At 34.6% G+C, this 19666-nt stretch overlaps 1 protein-coding gene across 1 annotated transcript in view; it reads left to right on the top strand.

The window, feature by feature from the left end:
• Nucleotides 1-19666, top strand: part of CEP350 (centrosomal protein 350) — a 157463-nt gene that overhangs the window by 97755 nt on the left and 40042 nt on the right. The window contains 4 exon segments of the mRNA XM_078156464.1: nucleotides 1783-1967; nucleotides 5323-5410; nucleotides 7244-7390; nucleotides 12956-13113. Of these exon segments, the coding sequence (XP_078012590.1) occupies nucleotides 1783-1967; nucleotides 5323-5410; nucleotides 7244-7390; nucleotides 12956-13113 (578 nt within the window).

Raw genomic sequence — 19666 nt, 5'->3', positions numbered from 1 at the left:
ATAATGTACATGGTGCCTGTTCAAGATAAATAAACCTTTATGTAATATGTATTAATCATTCACCAAACATTTATTTAGTACCTACTGTGTGCCAAGCACAACAGTTTTGTCTAAGTTAAAATTTTATAAATTGAATTATAATATAAAATGCAGCAAAGGGAGATCACATTTAAAGGAATCCCATAAGATAATTCAAAGTGAGTAATTGCCGTATAGTTTACCTTGTTCATAAATCCACATTATTATGTACAAGTAGTTCCCAGTTTATTAATAGATTATGTTCATAAAGTCTGGAACTTGGTATATATTTTCCCTTAGAAAAAAATATTTTCAATAAGGTTTAGTTTCTAAGCTATACCTTACAAAAGCTAGTTTAATCCCTAATGTAGCTGAATTGTAGTTCTAAGAGTAATGTTGAATCCAAGACCTGCCAGAGAATCTCATCTCTGACTTCGGCCTGGGACTTGTACCAAAGGAAGAAAGAGAGAGGGGTTCTAGTACCTAGGGAATTCACATTGTAGTGTCTAGAGAAGGCTCAAGTGACAAGTCAAGACAAGCAGCAAGCATTTAAATATATATGGTGTTTGTAAGTAGGAAAATGCCTAAATCAAATTTGCTTGAAACAGGGTTCACCTGTAGGATGAAATGTTTGTAAACAAAACCATGGAAACTATGGATTATAAGAATTAATTGTTATTTTGTATGGTACCATGTTCTCAGTTCAGTTAAAGAGCATTTATTGAATGCCTGCTGTGTACCTGACCCTGTACAAGGTACTGAAGATAGAAGTACAAAAATGAAAACCAAGGAAACAACACATACATAATAGATAAGTAAATAGAAAACATGCAGAGTAATTTTGATGAGGCAGAACAGGAGTGAGGAATTGCTAACAACTTAGAGAGAGGGAAAAGGAAGCCTCACATCAATGTGATTAGGAATTATTCTACAGCTCTGCCAGACTTTTATTTGAGTTTAATACTTTATGTATTATCTGTTCATATGTTGTGGAACAAAAGAGTTAGAACATTGCAAATTTAATTTGATTACAAATTTAATTGAATCTTCTGGCCTAGCTCTTTCACCTTTAAGCACTAAACCATCCCCCATAAATAATTATTTTTTCCATAATGATCAGTCTGTTTGAATGGGGAATCTGTAATAAGACACATGTCTCTTTTCTCTCCCCATCCCATTGCAATTGCTCATTCCATTGTTTAATCACCTAATAGTCAGAAAAAGGTACTGTATTAGGTAGTAGCTTTTGGTCTCATGTGTGTTTGTTAGTTGTGTGTGTGTGTTAAATTCTTAGCAAGAAAGTTTTATTTTATCCTTGAGGCAACCACTAATTTTTTTTTTTAACAAGTGAGTGATATAATTAGATCTGTGCCTTAGGGAGGGGATAAGATAAAAGGTATAAGTGGCCTTGGAATCGCATTTGGAATCATCTGTTTTTAACCTTTATTTTTGAAGACCAGCGACCTATATTGCCAAGTATGTCTTCCATATCAGCTGCAGTAGTTGAATTAAGTGTAATATTGCCACCTAATTGAATTGTTTATAAATTTGCATTATTAGACTACTGGCAGGCTTTTCCTTGTATTATTCTTTTCTGGACATTCTTTTTTCCAGAGCATTTTCTTATATGGTTGGCAACTTTGGATAAGTACTTAATTTATTCCTTGTATAATACCTATTTACTTTTATAATTAACTTGGATCTATAAACAAATTTATGTGAGGTTTTAGAAGGTAATAAATTGGATTAAACTCTTCATTTCAGGAGCTGAGTATGCCATTCTCAGGAGGGCAGGATAGTTTTTCTAAATTCACGATGGAAATGGTGCGTCAATACATGAAAGAAGAGGAAATGAGGGCAGCTCACCAGTCTTCATTATTACGACTCCGTGAGAAAGCCCTGAAGGAGAAAGCTAAAGCAGAGCTAGCCTGGCTGGAACACCAGAAAAAGTAAGGACATTCTGAAAACTGAAAAGTAATACTTCTTCTTAAAGAATGCTAGCTTTGTGATTTGTAATAAAAATGGCCTTTCATATTTATACCATTGCTTGCTTAAGGAAACATGGCTGCTAACTAGAAAAGATACTGCTCTAATGAGATACCTAGAGTGTATTGAATTGGAAGTCATGAAATCTAGATTCTACTCCTGACTCTGCTGTAATGCATAAAGCCATATTAGGATCGATTTGTTACTTTGGACTTTTTTTTCCTCTTTACTTTTAAGATTCTTGATAAATAGTAGGAATTTTTTAATATGCTAAATTCTTTCAGGATCTGTTGAGCACAAGACACTGTGCTAGGTTCTATGAAGAGAATACAAAGGTGAATTGGATATAGCTCATGTCCTTGTGGAGTTTATACATGAATAAATTGAAATGTCTCCCTATTGGGCCATTTTATGTTGCTCCCATTAACATTCTTATTTAAATTCTATTTGTTTTGTGACTTTGAAAAAATTTAGTGAAATTAATATTCGTTCAAAAAAGATGAAACTTTTAAAATCTTGATAATATAATCATAAATAATTATGGAGAGAAAGAAAAGGCAAAGGCATCTGAAGAAATCTTTGTGAATATACAGGGAGCTCTCCAATGAATTACTATTTAATTTAGTTCATTTAAATAGATGGACAAAAGGTGGAAGGAGGGGCCCATGTCCAAGAATAAATAATAAACCTGTAAGAATAATGTCATGAAGTCCAGAGCCCTGTATGGCCTCAGACCTTTGAAAAGTGCTAAGGACAATAAATAACTAAGACTTTTGGGGCTATGTCAAGAACATAAAATAAGAAAGGAAGGGATGAGCCTGTTACTTCTGATAGTTGGTGGAATGGATGATGACAGAAAACAGTACTATTTAATACTTAATTCTTTTTCATCTTTTTGTCAATGAGTGTGAACTTTATATTGGAACAGGTATTGCATACATGGCTAAGTGGTAAGATCAAAATAGATGAGATAAAGCCAGCCTCAGACACTTGACACTTACTACCTTTGTGACTCTGGGCAAGTCACTTAACACAGATTGCCTCACCAAAAAGCCAAAAAAAAAAAAAGAAGAAGAAGAAGAAGTAAGAATAACCGATTGCTTTAAAATGAGATTAAGTTATCTGGTCCATATAAATTATATCCATGGTACTAAAAGAATTTGTGGGTGTGATCTTTTAACACCTTTAAATATTTTTTGAGAAATCTTGGCAAATAAGAGAGGTACCAAAAGATTGTAGTTTGGCAGATGCTTTTTTGCAAAAAGACAGCTCCTGGAAATTTTAGATGTCTCCAGAAATGAGCTTAATGACAATCTCCAGCAAAATTCTAAAATGGATTATTAAACAGTTTGTGAGCTGTTGAAAATGGAAAATGGCAATCATGCAGTACATAAGCACTATAAAAGTGGTAATTATGTAGAATTAACATGGATTCACTAAGAAAAATTTATATGGAGCCAGTTTCATTTCCACTTTTTGATAGTTTCCAAATTAACAGGGCACAGAAATTATAGGCAAGAATGTTCTGATCAATGTTTACCAATTGGTTCTCTGAAAGAAAAAAAGCAGTATGCCTGACACACTTTGTTTAGTCTGAATTACTAACATTTTCATCATTCCTTTCTTAAATCTAAATACACATATGTATATATATGTATATATGTATGTGTAAAACATGCTGTCACTGGAAATTTTAACAGTGGTTTTTCCCAAGCTGGTTCAAGCTGGCTTCTACACACACCCCTGATTATAAGCATGATTTATATGGATTTCAGTAACACATTTGACATTCTGTCTCAGACTATCTTTGTGGGTGAAATGGAGAAATGTGATCTGGAAGTTAATAAATTTAGGTGAATTGGTAGCTAGTTAATCAACTATATCTGAAGATTATTAATTAATAACAGTTTTATTTGTGTATTATAGGTCTCAATTTTAGGCCTTGCTCCAGTCAACACTTTAATTAGTGACTTGGTTGAAGACATACATAAGATGGCAGAATTGGCATCCAAAAAATCTCAACCAACTGGAATAATCAGCCAAATCACAGGATTAAATTTTCATGTTGATAAATATAAATCACCTAGCTTGGTTCAAAAAAGTAAATTTCTACTCATAAGAAAAAAATTGGGACTTTTGTTTGACTAATCCCAAATCATCAAGTAAAGCCAATAATAGGTATGAAATGGCTGTGTGGACAAAAAATTAATTTAGTATTAGACTATATTTATAAAGAACTATAATGTCTAGAATAAGGGAAGAAAATGTACTCTTCCCTGGTCTTACCATGTCTGTAATAATGTTCTGTTTAGTTCTGAGCCTCACTTATTGAGTACATTGACAAACTGGGCATTAGAGGGAGATGACCAGGATAGCATGGGTGCTCAAACATGACATTATAGAAGGAATAAGGAACTGAAGAAGAGAACATATGAGAGGTAGGAGTGGGGAAGATGATGACTAATAGCTGTCAGATATCTGAAGTGCTGTCTGTAGAAGTGGTATTAGATTTATTCTGTCAGGCTCCAGAGGCTAAAGCTAGAAACAGTGGGTCAAAATTAAAGGAAAGCAACTTTTTAGTTCAGTTATGAAGAAGAACTTTCTATAGATTAGAACTCTTCAAAAATTGAAATGAGGTACTTTATGAGATTGAATTCTTTGACCTTAAGACATGATACTTAGTTACCATCTGTCAGATTCATCACAGAGGACTAGATTACTTTTAAAGTCTTTTCCAGCTCCAGCAGTTAATAATTGTATGATAATTTACCTGAACTGCATAAGGCTGCTTTTTACCTGTAAGTTTTTTGTTTTTAGTATGTGGGTACATATAGCTGTTTTGCTCTAATTTGGAAATGCTGTGCTAGATTATTCTTTATTGAAATTTTTCTTTGATGTTTTATTGTGACTAGGAGATGACCCAGAGTTCTGGGAGCCTAAGGAAGCCAATGTAGCTCAAGATCTGGTAGATCTACCAAGGTGGAAAAATTTCAGATTTAGAGTTGATGGATCCTAAATATCTGTTGCCTAAGGACTAAACTTGCTGAATTAGGAGAGTCTTATGATTAAAAAGTTGGTTACTAGGTGCTAAGATTTTGTTTTGGTCACAGGGAGTCTTGAAACCATTTATGTGGAGTTGGCATTTGCATCATTGAAGGATATTACTCATACTGGTAAAGTCATGGATCCTTGGTATATTGAAGAAGCATGATAGACTATAGGCTTACTAATGAAAAGAAACTCTTGAAATTAGAATTTAATAAAGATATTCTGTCTTAATTTATGTTTACATGTATGTGTGTGTATATATATATGCAGACATCTACGAGACAAAGGAGAAGATGATAAAATGCCCCCTCTCCGGAAGAGACAGCGTGGCTTGCTGTTGAAATTGCAGCAGGAGAAGGTGAGAAGAAAAAAGCATTTCTAAAGGAAATTTACTAAGGTTAAACTAGTAAATAGATTTCATTTTTTTTTCTGTAATTTTTGATAACACTATTAGATTTTCTTTATACCTAGCATAGTTAATGCTTTTATCAGTAGGAGTGTGGAGTAATGTAAAATGCATTGGACTCAGAATCAAGGAGACTTGAGTTTGAATCCTGCTTCAGACACTATGTGACTATTGGCAAGTTGCTTAACCTCTCTGACCCTCATATGTAATATATGGATAGTAATATCTATAGCACTTAATCTTCCATAGTTATTTTGAGGACCAAATGAGATGTTTCTGAAGCATCTTGTAAGCCTTAAAATGCTACATAAGTGAAAAAAAGAAAAAAAAACAGAGACATTCATTGTTAGAACCCAAAGTGCTAGGTAAATGTGAACTACTTTGTTATTATGTTGGTAACAGATTTTTGCTAAAATTTGATTGTGTCTGTGGCCTTGTTGAATTGCTGAATATACTAACAATCTCTCTGCCTTTGTAGAGCTGAGTAAATTAGCTTATAAAGTATACACAGTACTGACAACCTACTTCACTTTCTTAGGCCTCTAGACTTCTTTCTCCTTATACTACCACATAGTATACTACCTATGATACTATACTGTATCATGCTTATCTTAATGCATTTCATCTCCCTACTAAGTTGTGGGCTCTTGGAACAGAGAGTCTCTTATTTTTTCATCTTTGTTTCCCCATTGTCTAGCACTTTTTGCTTTGTATGTAGCAAGCATGTGGTAAATATTTGTTGAATTGAAATATGAATCAAATTTCATAATCCTAGATAGTCCTTTTATTTAGAAACCATCAGGTTTGTTGTATGCATGTGCTGTATGTATATATGTATTCTAATAGCTTCATTTCAGTCTTCAACTTCTGTGGATCATGGGGAGGGAGAAACTTAGTTTGTGTTTTTTGTTTTCTTTAAGTAGGAAAGGTTATCTACAAAATTCCAATAATAAGAGTAACTCGTATTTATATAAATTTTTCTAGTTTACAAACCACTTTCTTCATAATCTCATGATGTAGAAGATAATACTGACAATAAGAATAGCACTTTTATTCAACTACAAAAGGCCATTTTATCCATCTGTGCAGTAGTTCATAGAAAATTAAATGGAAAAGAATGATAGTAGGATAGTGACTTGTATCAGGATTGTTTTTATCTGAACTCCAATAATAACAAGAATAATAACTGGTTTTATATAGTACTTAAAAATACTTTACACACATCAGCTCTTTTGAGTCTTACAATAACCTTGTAAGGTCAGTATTTCTGTTATTATATTCTTCTTTTAAATTTGAGGAAATTGAGGTTCAGAAAGATTTGGTAAGTCACTCATCGTCACTTTTATTGAAGTGGAAGAGCAGGGTGCTTTTCATTGTATCTCGCTGCTTATGGATTGCTTTTGCCAAAAAAAACAGAAACTAGTTTTCTTAGTTATAAACAGTTCGGTTAATAAATGTGTAGGTGTTTTTACTTTTTTCAAGAACTAATATATGCATAGGTTTGGTGCTTATAGCAAAAAGGCAGAGGAGCAAAAAAATAAGTTGTCCCATAATTGAAATAGGAAAGTTGGACAAATTGTGTAAACTATTTTTACAATTATAGTTTAATTTGGAGATTCTTAGTAATTTCACATTAAAACTTATCATTGAAATAAGAAAGATTCATAGTTATTTTAAGATAGTTTATTTTTTAAAATATTTTCCTCTATACTACAATGGCCTTTCCTTTGTATTACTTTGGAATCTTTACATCTCCTTTGCATTGCTAACTTTTCTCACCCCTAGGCAGAAATTAAGCGTCTTCAGGAAGCCAACAAGGCAGCTCGGAAGGAAAGACAACTGATTCTTAAACAGCAAGAGGAAATAGAAAGAATCCGCCAAACCACATTTAAGCTTCAGGAGAAATTGAAGTCTGCAGGAGAAAATAAATTGGTAAATTGAAAAGATTTAAGTCAGTTTGTTTTCTTCTTTAAGGATGTTGTTTGCTTCCATCTCTGCTATCTGAAGTCTTCAAATGAATTTGTTAAGCTTCTCTTCTAATATGATACAAAGGCAGCTGTGCCAGCATAGTGGATAGTGCTTAGCACAGTGTATTTCACGTAGTAGGTACTTAATAAATGTTTATCATTGACTGAGTGGATAAAGAGCCGGCCAGAAAAACCTAGGTTCAGGTCCCACTTGTGACAAATACACAGCGTGTCCCAAAAGTTTTAGTGCAGTTTTAAGCTTCTTAAAAGGTGAAGATGGTGTTTGTCCCTGGTCAAGTCACTTAACTCTCTGTGCTCTGGGAAACCAGAAGATTCTTAAGTTGTAGAGAAGGCACCATCCTGGATTGGTAGAGAGAGTTTTCTCATTTGGAGTTCCATAGGTCAATGAAACCACAGTTCCAGTTCATATCTCTAATATGCAGGTTATTTTCATTCTAATATTACAGTAAAGTACAAACAAGAAAGAAACTTAAACGTGTATGTATCCTCACTTTTTGAATAGTTTCTCTATAAGATGTTTTTCATGACAAATTTTAGTTTTGATGGAGATGGAACAAAGATATCAGTCTTAGTAAACTTGTTCTCATGTTTTTTTCATTCATAGACTGCTTTGGGCCAGAGATCCTGTAGGCCACTTAAACTGCTTGGTTTCACTCGCCAATACAGAAATATCACAAGAGAAATAATGAGAAGAATGTTGATGCTTTTGATATGGCATCCATATAAACTATCTAATTTATTGTAACCATATAAGGGAGAAAAAAATTACTATTCTATACTCTCTCCCTTGGTAGTCTCAGCCACTTCAGTGGCTTTCACATCTATGTCTTCAGTCCTGAACTCACACCTAAACATGAATATAGCTTGCCATCTGTGTACTTTGCACATCAATCTGGATATGACACTGGCATCTCCAACTTAACATATCCAAAATGAAGCTCATGGGGCAGCTAGGTGGCACAGTGGATAGAGCACCGGCACTGGAGTCAGGAGGACCTGAGTTCAAATCCAGCCCAGACACATAACACTCACTAGCTGTGTGACTCTGGGCAAGTCACTTAACCACAGTTGCTTCATATTAGAAAAAAAAAAGAAGCTTATTATCTTCCCCACAAAGCTACCCCTCTTCTAAACTAAGCTATTTCTTTTGAAGACACAACTATCTTCTCTGACACCCTTTTCTTTCCTTTAGCCCTTGTCAGTAACCAAATCTTAGTTTACCTCAGCAGCATCTCTTACATCCATTTGCCATTCACATGATCAGTTCTCTCCAATCTAGATTACTGTAACAACCTCTTACATGGTTCTCTATGCTTCTAATCTCTATCCCTTCTAGTTTGTCTTCCACTAAGCTGCCAAAATCATCTTCCTAATTAAAAAGTAAGACCACATCACTCCCCGTTTAAAAACCTTCAGTGGTTCCCTATTGCCTCTAGAATAAAATAGAAATTCCTGTGTTGAGCATTTTAGACCCTCGGTCTGGCTCTGTGCCACCTTTCTAGCCTTATTCCTTATTACTCACCTTCTGGCACTATATGTTCAAAGCAGAGTGTTAGCTTTTCTTCAACCTTCATGTGCCCTGCCTCTGTCCTTTCACAATCTGTCTTTATCTTTCCAATGAACTACTTCCTTATTCTTACCTCTCAGAGTTGATCTCCAAGGAATCATCCATAAAACCTTACTTGATCTGGGGTAGCTAGATGGCGCAGTAGATAGAGCTCTGACCTTGGAGTCAGGAGGACCTGAGTTCAAATTTGACCTCAGACACTTGACACTAATTAGCTGTGTGACTCTGGGCAAGTCACTTAACCCTAATTGCCTCACCAAAAAGCAAAAAAAACCTAACAAACCCAAAAACCTTAATTGATCCCCTGTGGTTATTGTTCCCTCTCATCTCAAATTATCTCTATTTATCTGTATATGTTACCTTCTCTCAGTAGAGTATGTTTACTCAGGGCAGCCTAGCGCAGAACCTTGCTTGTAATAGACAATAAATGTTTAGGGACGCAAGCAAACTAGTAGACTGAGAACTGGTTTCAGAGCTAGCAAGACCTGAGTTCAAACTGGACAGTAGTTCAGTAGAACTATGTGCTATGCTGTGCAGGGTTACCAAGAATGGACAGGTCATAGTGAAGAATTCTTAATATTGGAGAAGGAAATGGTATACCACTCCAGTATTTTTGCCAAGAAAACCTCATGGACAGTATTAAAATAATAGATATGACATCAGAAGATGAGCCTCTCAGCTCAGAAGGTGTCCAAAATATTACTGGAGACAACTACAGGTAGCTCTAGAAAGAATAAAGCAACTGGGTCAAAGCCAAAAGGAAGCTCAGCTATGGATGTGCTTGGTAACAAAGGGAAAATTCCATGCTATAAACATCAGTATTGTATAAGAATCTGGAACAAGAGATGGAAAGTTTGAACAGCCACATCTTGGGTGTCAGTGAACTTAAATGGATGGGAAAAGGTGAATCTAATTTATTATATATACTGTTGTGGGCAAGACTCTCTTAGAAGAAATGGAGTAACCCTCATTGTCAACAAAAGGGTGAGAATAAGCAGTGCTGAGGTATGTTCTCAGAAATGACAATGACATATGTTGGAATCCAAGGCAAATGGTTCAGCATCACAGTTATCCAAGTCTATGGTCCAACTACTGGTGCCAGAGAAGCCAAAGTTGCTCAATTCTATGATGACCTACAACATTTAAAAATATTACCAAAAAAAGATTTCACATTCATCATAGGGGATTGGAATGTTAAACTAGGAAATCAAGAGCTAATTGGAATAACAGTCAAGTTTGGCCTTGGAGTAGAAAATGAAGCAGGGCAGAGTCTAATAGAGTTTTGTCAAGGTAGCTCTCTGATTATAGCAAAGCATTCTTTTTCAACAACCCAAATGGCGACTCTACACATGGACATTACCAGATGGCCACCGTAGAAATCAGATTGATTATATAATTTGCAATTGAAGGTGGAAAAGCTCTATACTGTCAGTTAATACAAGATCTGGAGCTGACTGTGGTTCAGATCATTAGCTTCTTATTGCAACATTTAGACTTAAATTGAAGAAAGTAGGGAAAGCCATCAGACTGTATAGGTATGACCTAAATAACATCCTTTATGAATATGAAGTGCAGGTGATGAGCAGATTTAAGGAGAATATCTGAAGAACTACATGCAGATGTTCACAATATTGTACATAAGGCAGCAACAAAAAAAAATCTCAAAGATAAAGAAGAGTAAGAAAGCAAAATGGCTGTCTAATAAATCTTTACAAATATCTGAGGAAAGAACAGAATGAAAAGTAAAGGAGAAAAAGAAAGATGTACCCGACTTAATGCAGAATTCCAGAGAACAGCAAGGAGAGATAAGAAGGTTTTCTTAAATGAATTATGCAAAAAATAGAAGAAAACAATAGAATGGGAAAGACGAGATCTCTTCAAGAAAATTAGAGATATCAAGGGGATGTTTCATACAGAAATGGGCATGATAAAAGACAAAAATGGTAGGGACTTAACAGAAATAGAAGAGATTAAGAAGAGGTAGCAAGAATATACAGAAAAAACACAAGAAAGAACTTAACATCACCAATAACCATGACGGTGTGGTTACTGATCTAGAGCCATACATCCTGGATAAAGAAGTCAAGTGGGCTTTCGGAAACATTCCTAACAATAAGGCTAATGGAGGTTATGGGATTCCAACTGTTTAAAATCCTAAAAGAAATGCTGTTGAAGTGCTGCGCTTATATGCCAGCAAATTTGGAAAATTCGACAGTGGCCACTGGTTTGGAAAAGATCGGTTTACATCCCAATCCTAAAGAAGGGCAGTACCAAAGAATGTTCAAATTACCAAACAGCTGCAACTCATTTCACATGCCAGGAAGATTATGCTTTAGATTCTACAAGCTAGGCTTCAGCAGTATGTGAACCAAGAATTACCAGAAGTCCTGGCTGGTTTCTTAAAAGGCAAAGGAGCTAGAGACCAAATTGCCAACATTCACTGGATTATGGAGAAAGCAAAGGAGTTCCAGAAAAACATCTGCTTCTGCTTCACTGACTACACTAAAGCCTGTGTGTAGACCACAACGAAATGTGACAAGTCTTCAAAGAGATGGGAATACCAGGTCATCTTACTTGTCTCCTGTATGTCAGTCAAGAAACAACAGTACCAAACATGAAACAGCTGATTGGTGTAAGACTGAGAAAGGAGTAGGACAAAACTATATATTGTCGCCTTATTTACTTAACTTATATATGAAATACATCATGCAAAATGCCAGTCTGGATGAATCAAAAACCAGAATTAAGGTTGCCAGGAGAAATATCAGTAATCTCAGATATGCAGATGATACTACTCTGATGGCAGAAAGTGAAGAGGAATTAAGAAGCCTCTCATGAAGGAAAGAGAGGAGAGTGTAAAAGCTGGTTTGAAGCTTAACATTAAAAAAAAAACCTAAGATCATAGCAACTAAGATGAACACATTACTTTGTGACAGATAGAGGGAGAAGAAATGGAGGCAGTGTCAGATTGTATATTCTTGGGCTCAAAGATCAGTGAAGATGGTGACTGCAGCCATGAAATTAAAAAACACTTGCACCTTGGGAGGAAAGCTATGAAAAATCTGGACAGCATATGTAAAAACAGAGACATCACCTTGCTGACAAAGGTGTTTATAGTCAAAACTTTGCTCTTCCCAGTAGTAATGTAGGGTTGTGATAGTTGGACTATAAGAAAAGCTGGGCACTGAAGAGTTGGCATTTTCAACTTGTGGTGCTGAAGAAGACTTTTGAGAGTTGCTTATACAGCAAGGAGATCAAATGAGTCAATATTTCGATTAATTCAGACAATTCATTGGAAGGACAAATACTGAAGCTAAAGCTTAAGCACTTTGGCCATATAATGAGAAGACAGGATTCATTAAAAAGACTTTGATGCTGGGAAAGATTGATGGCAGAAGGAGAAAGGGATGACAGAGGGTGAGATGGATAGTGACGTGGAAATAATGAGCAGGGACTTGGACAGTATTCAGGATGTAGTGGAGGATGGAAGGGCCTGGCATGCTGTGGTCCATGGAGTCACGAAAAGTTGGACATGATTGAACAATGACAAAATAATAAATTATTAAGCAATAAAATAAGGTAGTAGTTTAGGAGTCAGAATACCTGGACTTCCTAGCAGATTAACTTTTATTTGAAGTCACAAAGCCTGAATGCCTTGATTTTCTTACCTGTAAAATAAAATATTTCTGTCTCCCCTTACCAACAGAAATGTTTTAAGGTAGTAGTATATAAAGCACTGGTAGTAGTGTTGTTTTTTTTCCCTTGAATTAGAAGGTAATATATTGACTATATTGAGTATTAATAGATTACCTTGAAACTTTAACTATGGACATAATTTTACTAATAACTTTTTTTAGAATTATTTGAAAGGGAAATGTTCAAGAATATTTCAGTTTATTTGCTATAAGATTTTTATATCTTACCCCTTTCTTTGATTTGCAGGAGCCTCATAGTGAGGATGAGACAAAGCAAAGTAAGGCATCTAGTCCAGCTCCGACTGACTTGGAAACCCGAAGTCCTTCTCCCGTCTCCATTTCTAGTAGTGAGACCAGCAGCATCATGCAGAAACTCAAGAAAATGCGCAGCCGCATGGATGAAAAGTAATTTGTTTTTGTAATAAAAATATTTAAGTAAATAGTTTTAAGTACATGCAATTTATCTTGTTTCATGACTGCTAGGCAAGATTGTTGGGATATCTTTTTATTAGGCACAGTAGCATTACAGCAGAATTATTACTTCAAGTTAGAAGTCAATCTATATATGCAAGCATCTTAATTTATAATCACAACTGACCAATATTAATTTGAAATGAAGTTATTAGTTCAGTATAACCACATAATTTACTGTCAGATCACAGAATTCAGTACAATTTTAACATTACTTGCTGGTCACCCACTTGTACTTTTTTTTTCCTGTGAAACTAATTGATTCACTGCATCCCCCAAATCTTGTTTTGGTACAATTAATTGATGATGATAGATGAGATATTATTATTGTTGTTGTTCTTACAGATAAACTTCTGCAAATCTTAATGTTTTTGCATTTAGTCACGGCAGTGTCTCTTGGCTTCTTTGATTTAAAACTTTAAAAAGAAAAACTATCTCTTTTACTCTGAAACCTGAGTACACTTGTGCCAGGCATGAGCTCTTTGGAAATGAAATTACTGATAGAACAGGACTAAACTTGAGGTCCTATTTGATTCCATTTACTGATTCAAAACTAATTGGAACAGTGCTCAAATTTAAACTGTGTAAATAGATTTGGGATGCTTTTTTTTCTCATTAGGAGGAAAGCTAAGTTTTTTCCTGCAATATTGAATGAATTTGCAGTCTTTGTTTCTTGGATTCTCTTTTCATGGCCTATTTTAATCAAAGGGAATTTGACATTTAGATATGACTAGAGCTTTGACCATATAAAATGCCATTTAAATGGAAAATTAGCCCTCAGGTTTACACTCAACATATTTCCATTATAAACTGGCAGCAAGGGGCAACGTGGCATAGTAGATAAATAGCTAGCCTTGGAGTTAGGAAGACCTGGGTTCAAGTCCCAGTTCTGACGCCTTGTTGACTATGGTGACGCTGGACAAGTCACTTAACCAGTATGCCCCAGGGGCCAGGCAGTTTTCAAAGACTGTATTGTAAAGGAAGTTTCCTTACTGAGCGTTTCTTATAGTTTTAAGACCTAAAGTCTAGTCTATAAAATAAGCTAATAGTTGCTTAGCCCATTTTTCTAGGTAACCATTTAATGCTATATGTAGTCTTTAACCTGTATAGCAAATTTCTTTGAAGAAATCTGTACATTATAGAAGATATTTTTTCAGCTACTTCCTTGATGAGACATCATTACTTCAGATGTATCTATTATTTGTGTACCAATTTTCATAAAAAAGAAAAAAACCCAGCTCTTTTGAAAGTTATCATGGAACATATAGACAGGTAATCGTTACATTATGTTTTGTGAAGAAGCTATATCCTGAATAAAATGTAGCATAGGAAGGGGAGTTTCTCTCTGTGATGGATTTCCATTATTCCAAAGTATCATTAAAAAGGAGACATTATATTATGGTCATCTGTTAAAATCTTAGGTTTTTTTTCTTTAATTTTATCACTAGACCTATAAAAACACTTAGGTTCCTGGGAATGTTAAATTTGAATTTGGAAACATTTCTTCCTTGTATAATGGGAAGAACAAATTATATAGGTAAAATTAACTCATTTCTCTCTCCTAATTAACATACCAGGGTAGCTTGGAAAAAATCTCCTAAGCATCATTTTAAATATTCGTCACCTCTTTAACCAAGTTAGAAGCTACTAACAAAGTAAAAAATTGACAGATTTGGGTTACATTTTCTACCATTTGGTAAAAAACAAAAAAGCATAATACTAATCAGTTCCTGAGAAATCAAGAGTTAACAATACATGTTTACTGGTGTGGCTGCTGTATGTTACTTTGTTTCACATAAGCATGAAAATACCATATGTGAGTCTCTTGTCTTTAAGAAAGCTTAGTTAAGACTTTTCCTCTTAACTCAGAGATGTAGTTACACTTAAGTAAGTCATACTAAAGTTCCTTTAAAACATGTAATGAATATTATTGCCTTAATTCAGGAGCACAAAGGGAACCTTCGTACCTTTTATGTTATTAGAGTGGTTATACCTCTTACATTTGAGACAGAAACCTTGTAATCTTTCACTGGGCTGATAGAGACAGAGCAACAGAATAAGAAAATTTGTTTACTTCTTATAATAGAAAAATTTTTCACTTTACCTCTATTAATAAAATTAAGTCTGATAAAAATGTGAAAGAATTAATTCAATTTACAATTAAAAGCAGTCTGTTCCTTTTTTGGCTGGAGGGAGGGAGGGAATTTTGGAAATGGAGAGAACCTTAAAATTCATTTAAGTTCAACCCCCATATTTTATATAAGAGGAACCTGAGACCCAAAGAAGTTAAAGAAACTTACTACCCAACGTCATATAGCTAGTTAGTGGCTAAAGTAACAATAAAAACAATCTTTGATTTTAGTCCTTTACTGTTTTCTTTATATCGCATAGTTTTCATTTTTCGAGCCATTGATTTACTCATAACGTAACACCATGATGTGAGCTTGTAAGTTTAGCTATTCATCACTTAGCTTGATAGTCTGTAGAGGTTAATTGTGTCATGTTTTCATAATATTATACATTTCAAAATGTGTTTCTTTGGGGGGGAAATTGGTTCCTAGAAGTAAGTCAAGTAATAGTCACATGCGATAGATCTTTTAAAAGATCACATAGTTAAAAGAAAAACTAACAGTATTATTTTGTTGGACTTGCTAAGTCCCAATAAAAAAAGTCAAAAGAAAAAAATATAATAATAAAAAATTGTGGTAGCTTGAATATTTGCCTCATCCACTCTCTAATATTGTTTTCATAGAGGTAGCAGTTTTTGAGTAACATTTTTATAAACTTCAAACTCTTAATAATTTTGGCTTTATATGCATCCTCTTTGGTGTACTTTCCCTTTTCTTAAAACTATATGGAAATATTGATGTGGTTTGGTATAGTCTAGATGGTCTCCCATTCTCTTAGCTATTCATTTTGATGCTCTGCTTTTTTAGTGTACCCTAATAAACATTATATTCCAAGTTTTGCTTCCTTTACTGCCTCATTTGGTACAGTCTCAGTTGCTGTTAACTAGAAAATGACTTGGGAAAGAAGCTTCACCAAAGAATTCTTGAGGCTCTTATCTATGCCATGAGCACTGGCTTTAAGTCATTGGAATGATTTTGAATCCCTATGCTATAGGAAAATTTATGAGGAAAAGGTATCAGCTTAGATTTCCTCTTACAAATGTTTTGAAGGGTGCATGGTCATCACTGCAAAGTCCTTCAAAATTCTAACAAGGCGCAAAAATTCTTAAATATAATGTTGGTTATTATTCATTCTAACTAATAATTGTAATAGCAGCTTATGTTGATATACCAAATGGATGAATACTGCACTTTTATAGTTCCAATCCATTATCCCATTTGATCCTTTACAACACCTTTATGACCTCAGTCATGTAAGTATTATCATTCCTCTTACTGAGACTCAGTGAGGCTCTTTGACTTTCTTAGGGCCATGTGGCTAGTAAAAAGCAGAATCAGGACTTGAACCAAGTTATTTAGACATCATATCCAAATTTTTTAGACTCAGCTCTACCATGCTATTTATTATAACTAGGCTGTTTTAGGTAAGTCAGATATGTTTTATATTAGATTTGATGTTTTATGTGCTAATTGTATATTATGTAAACATCCCCAATGTACAAGTATTTAAAAGGTATGTATTTTAAAATAAAAATAAATCAAATAGCACATTGAGGGTGTTTTATGTAGTATGTAGTACATTTTTCCTTGATTTTATGAGACAAACATAATTTTTCTGTTTTTAAATTATAGCAGTTTATAGGTAGTTTGCTTTTATAACATATTGTTAGATCCATGTTTTATTTTGGTCGTAGTCCTTCAGAACTCATTTCTTGAATTATAAAATTGTTCTTTTGGGAAATTGCAAAATCTTAAGAGTTGTAAGCTTAGAGTTTACCTAGAAGAACTACTACTTGAAACCCTCAACACATTGTCATCTAGCTCAAAGACCTCTAATGAAAGGGTGGTCACTACATAATAGCTTATGACATTTTTAGACAGCTCTAATAAAAGAGTTGTTCCTCAACTTGCGCTAAAGTTTGTATCCCTGTAACTTAAACCATTTGTAACAGTTCTGCTTACTTTCTGAAGTTAATTAATTAATTGATTAGTTAGTTAGTTATTGCTTTTTGGTGAGGCAGTTGGGTTAAGTGACTTGCCCAGGGTCACACAGCTAGTAAGTGTCAAGTGTCTGAGGCTGGATTTGAACTCAGGTCCTCCTGACACCAAGGGCAGAGCTCTATCCATTTTGCAACCTAGCTGCCCCCTGAAGTTAATTTATTTTAATACACTTTCTAGGACCACATCGCAGAAGCTGCTCCTTATGCCCTTACATGAAAGTTGAAAGCAGTCTGGGGAGGATCATCTGTTAAACCCCTTTAGTTTTATAGGGAGGAGCCTGAAACTCAGAAAGCTGAAGGAATCTGTCCACAGACAGACAGCTTGTAAATAACAGAAGAGAGCTGCAATTCCAGCGTCTCTGACTCTAGGGCTTACACTCCTTCCACTACACTGTGTTCTTAAGGACCTTTTTGAGTGAGAGAGATTTGCTGCAGTGTCGATTAAGACACACAGGTTATCTTGTTGAATGTGTGATACTAAGCACATTAACAGGTGTATTTAGGAGTGGGCTCAAAGAGTCAGGATTCAAACCCAGATTCTACCATTTACTGATGCTATGAGTGTAGGCTGGTTACTTCAGCTTTCAAGGTGTTGGTTTCCTCATGTGTAAAGTGCAGGGACTGGATTGGAGGAGCTCTCAGGTTCTGTCTAGCTTAACAGTCTATGATTCTGTAAAAATCTTTAACTACATGACAGCTTGGCCTGTATCTTCCTCATTAGGGACAGCTAGCCCATCAAGATAGTATTTGTTGATCTAGAAAAGTATTAAACATTATCAAACAGCTGAGTACCAAAACTTAAATAGTAATTCAAGTCCAACTGGGCTGTTACTTAGAAAAATATGTGACACGTAACTATAATTTTGTGTTCATAGAAAAATAGAAATTGCCAAATTGGAGTATAGCAGTAGTCCATCCAGTTTAATATTCTGTTGCAAATAGAGACCCTGCTAGAGGGCATGATTATTCTCCTTAAAGCTAGTTATAGTCAGCTTTTATTAAGAGTAAACATTTATGATTGTTGTTGACAGATTTGTCCAACCTCTATTTATATTTTTCTTGCTTATATCATCTCTTGGAATAGTAAATTCCCTGAGGTTATCCACTATGTTGTACTTTGTTATATTTGTCCTAAGCTTATCTTGCTCAGATTTCAAAGGATGCCCTTAATTCTATTTAGTAAATATCTGTTGGGCAAGGTGTACCTGTATTTTTCCATGCAAAGGAATTTCCTCCTCAACCTAACTCCAGTACTTAATTTATGGATGTTTTATTACACTGTATTTTATTTTAAATTCATATAGTAAACATTTTATTTCGCTTTTCATTTCCAAAAGTTAGATCTGATGAGACTATCTAATCTTTAAAGAAAGATATACTAACAGGAAGAAATAACTGCCCTTTGTTATGGAGATAGATTAAAAGAAATGTAAATTGTACCTTTATAGTTTTGTTTTACATGTTCCTATATTGTTTTGTAACTTTTTTTGTACTAGGTCTTGCATGCATTTAGCAGTTGTTCATTTAAGAGGGTGGGTGATATATATATATTATAAATAGATCTGTGGAACCTTTTGCCAAGTAGAGTAATACTTTAATAATTGGCACAAAAAGAAACTTACTGTATATTGACAAAGAATGGCAAGGAAGATGTACAGTTTTTTAATGGAACTTGGCAAGAATGTTTTCCCTTAAATTCCATAGTGCAGAAAATCAAAGCAATCCAGCAAAATAATGTTCCCCAAGATGTTTTGTGATCCTGTTGGGATAGGGAATATACCAAATTACTTAAAAAGCAACATTTGAAATTATCTCTTGCATCTCTTTGTAGACCAGATGATAAAAATTCAAGAACACTCTGTGTTCTTGAAAGAGAATAAAGAAAGATAAGTTAGAAAAGTCCTTTACTTCAAAATCAAAGGGAGAATGCTGGATTTATACTTAGATTTTCTCACTTTTCTGGCAGTGTGTTACTTTTCCTTGCTCCTCAAGGGCAGTAAAAGTTGTCTTGACATGCAAGTTGTTGTTATGGGGGGGGGGGACGGGGTGTGTGAGTGTGTGAACAGGAGTGTGCTCTGTCAAAGAGAATTAACAAACTGTTGCCATAGAACCCAAACCTTTGCACATAGAATGTTGTGATCAATGTGCCATTAAGAAGAGAGGAACTAATAATGGGTTGGGCTTATTCCTTCTTTTGTAATTTAACATACTGAGTTTTCTTCCTTAAATTAAAGGAACATTGTTCATTGAGTGTGATCTGTAGAGACAACTTACTCAATTTATTCTTAACTGTAGCTTCAAACATTTTGCCTTATCACATTTTTAACACTGTTCTCAAATTTTAGATAGGCCCATATT

This window comes from Phascolarctos cinereus, unplaced genomic scaffold (assembly GCF_003287225.1).
Source record: "Phascolarctos cinereus isolate Bilbo 61053 unplaced genomic scaffold, phaCin_HiC Scaffold_5;HRSCAF=322, whole genome shotgun sequence".
Classification (NCBI taxonomy): domain Eukaryota; kingdom Metazoa; phylum Chordata; class Mammalia; order Diprotodontia; family Phascolarctidae; genus Phascolarctos; species Phascolarctos cinereus.
Note: the sequence above shows the minus strand (reverse complement) of the source record. Positions and strands in the feature narration are given on the sequence as shown.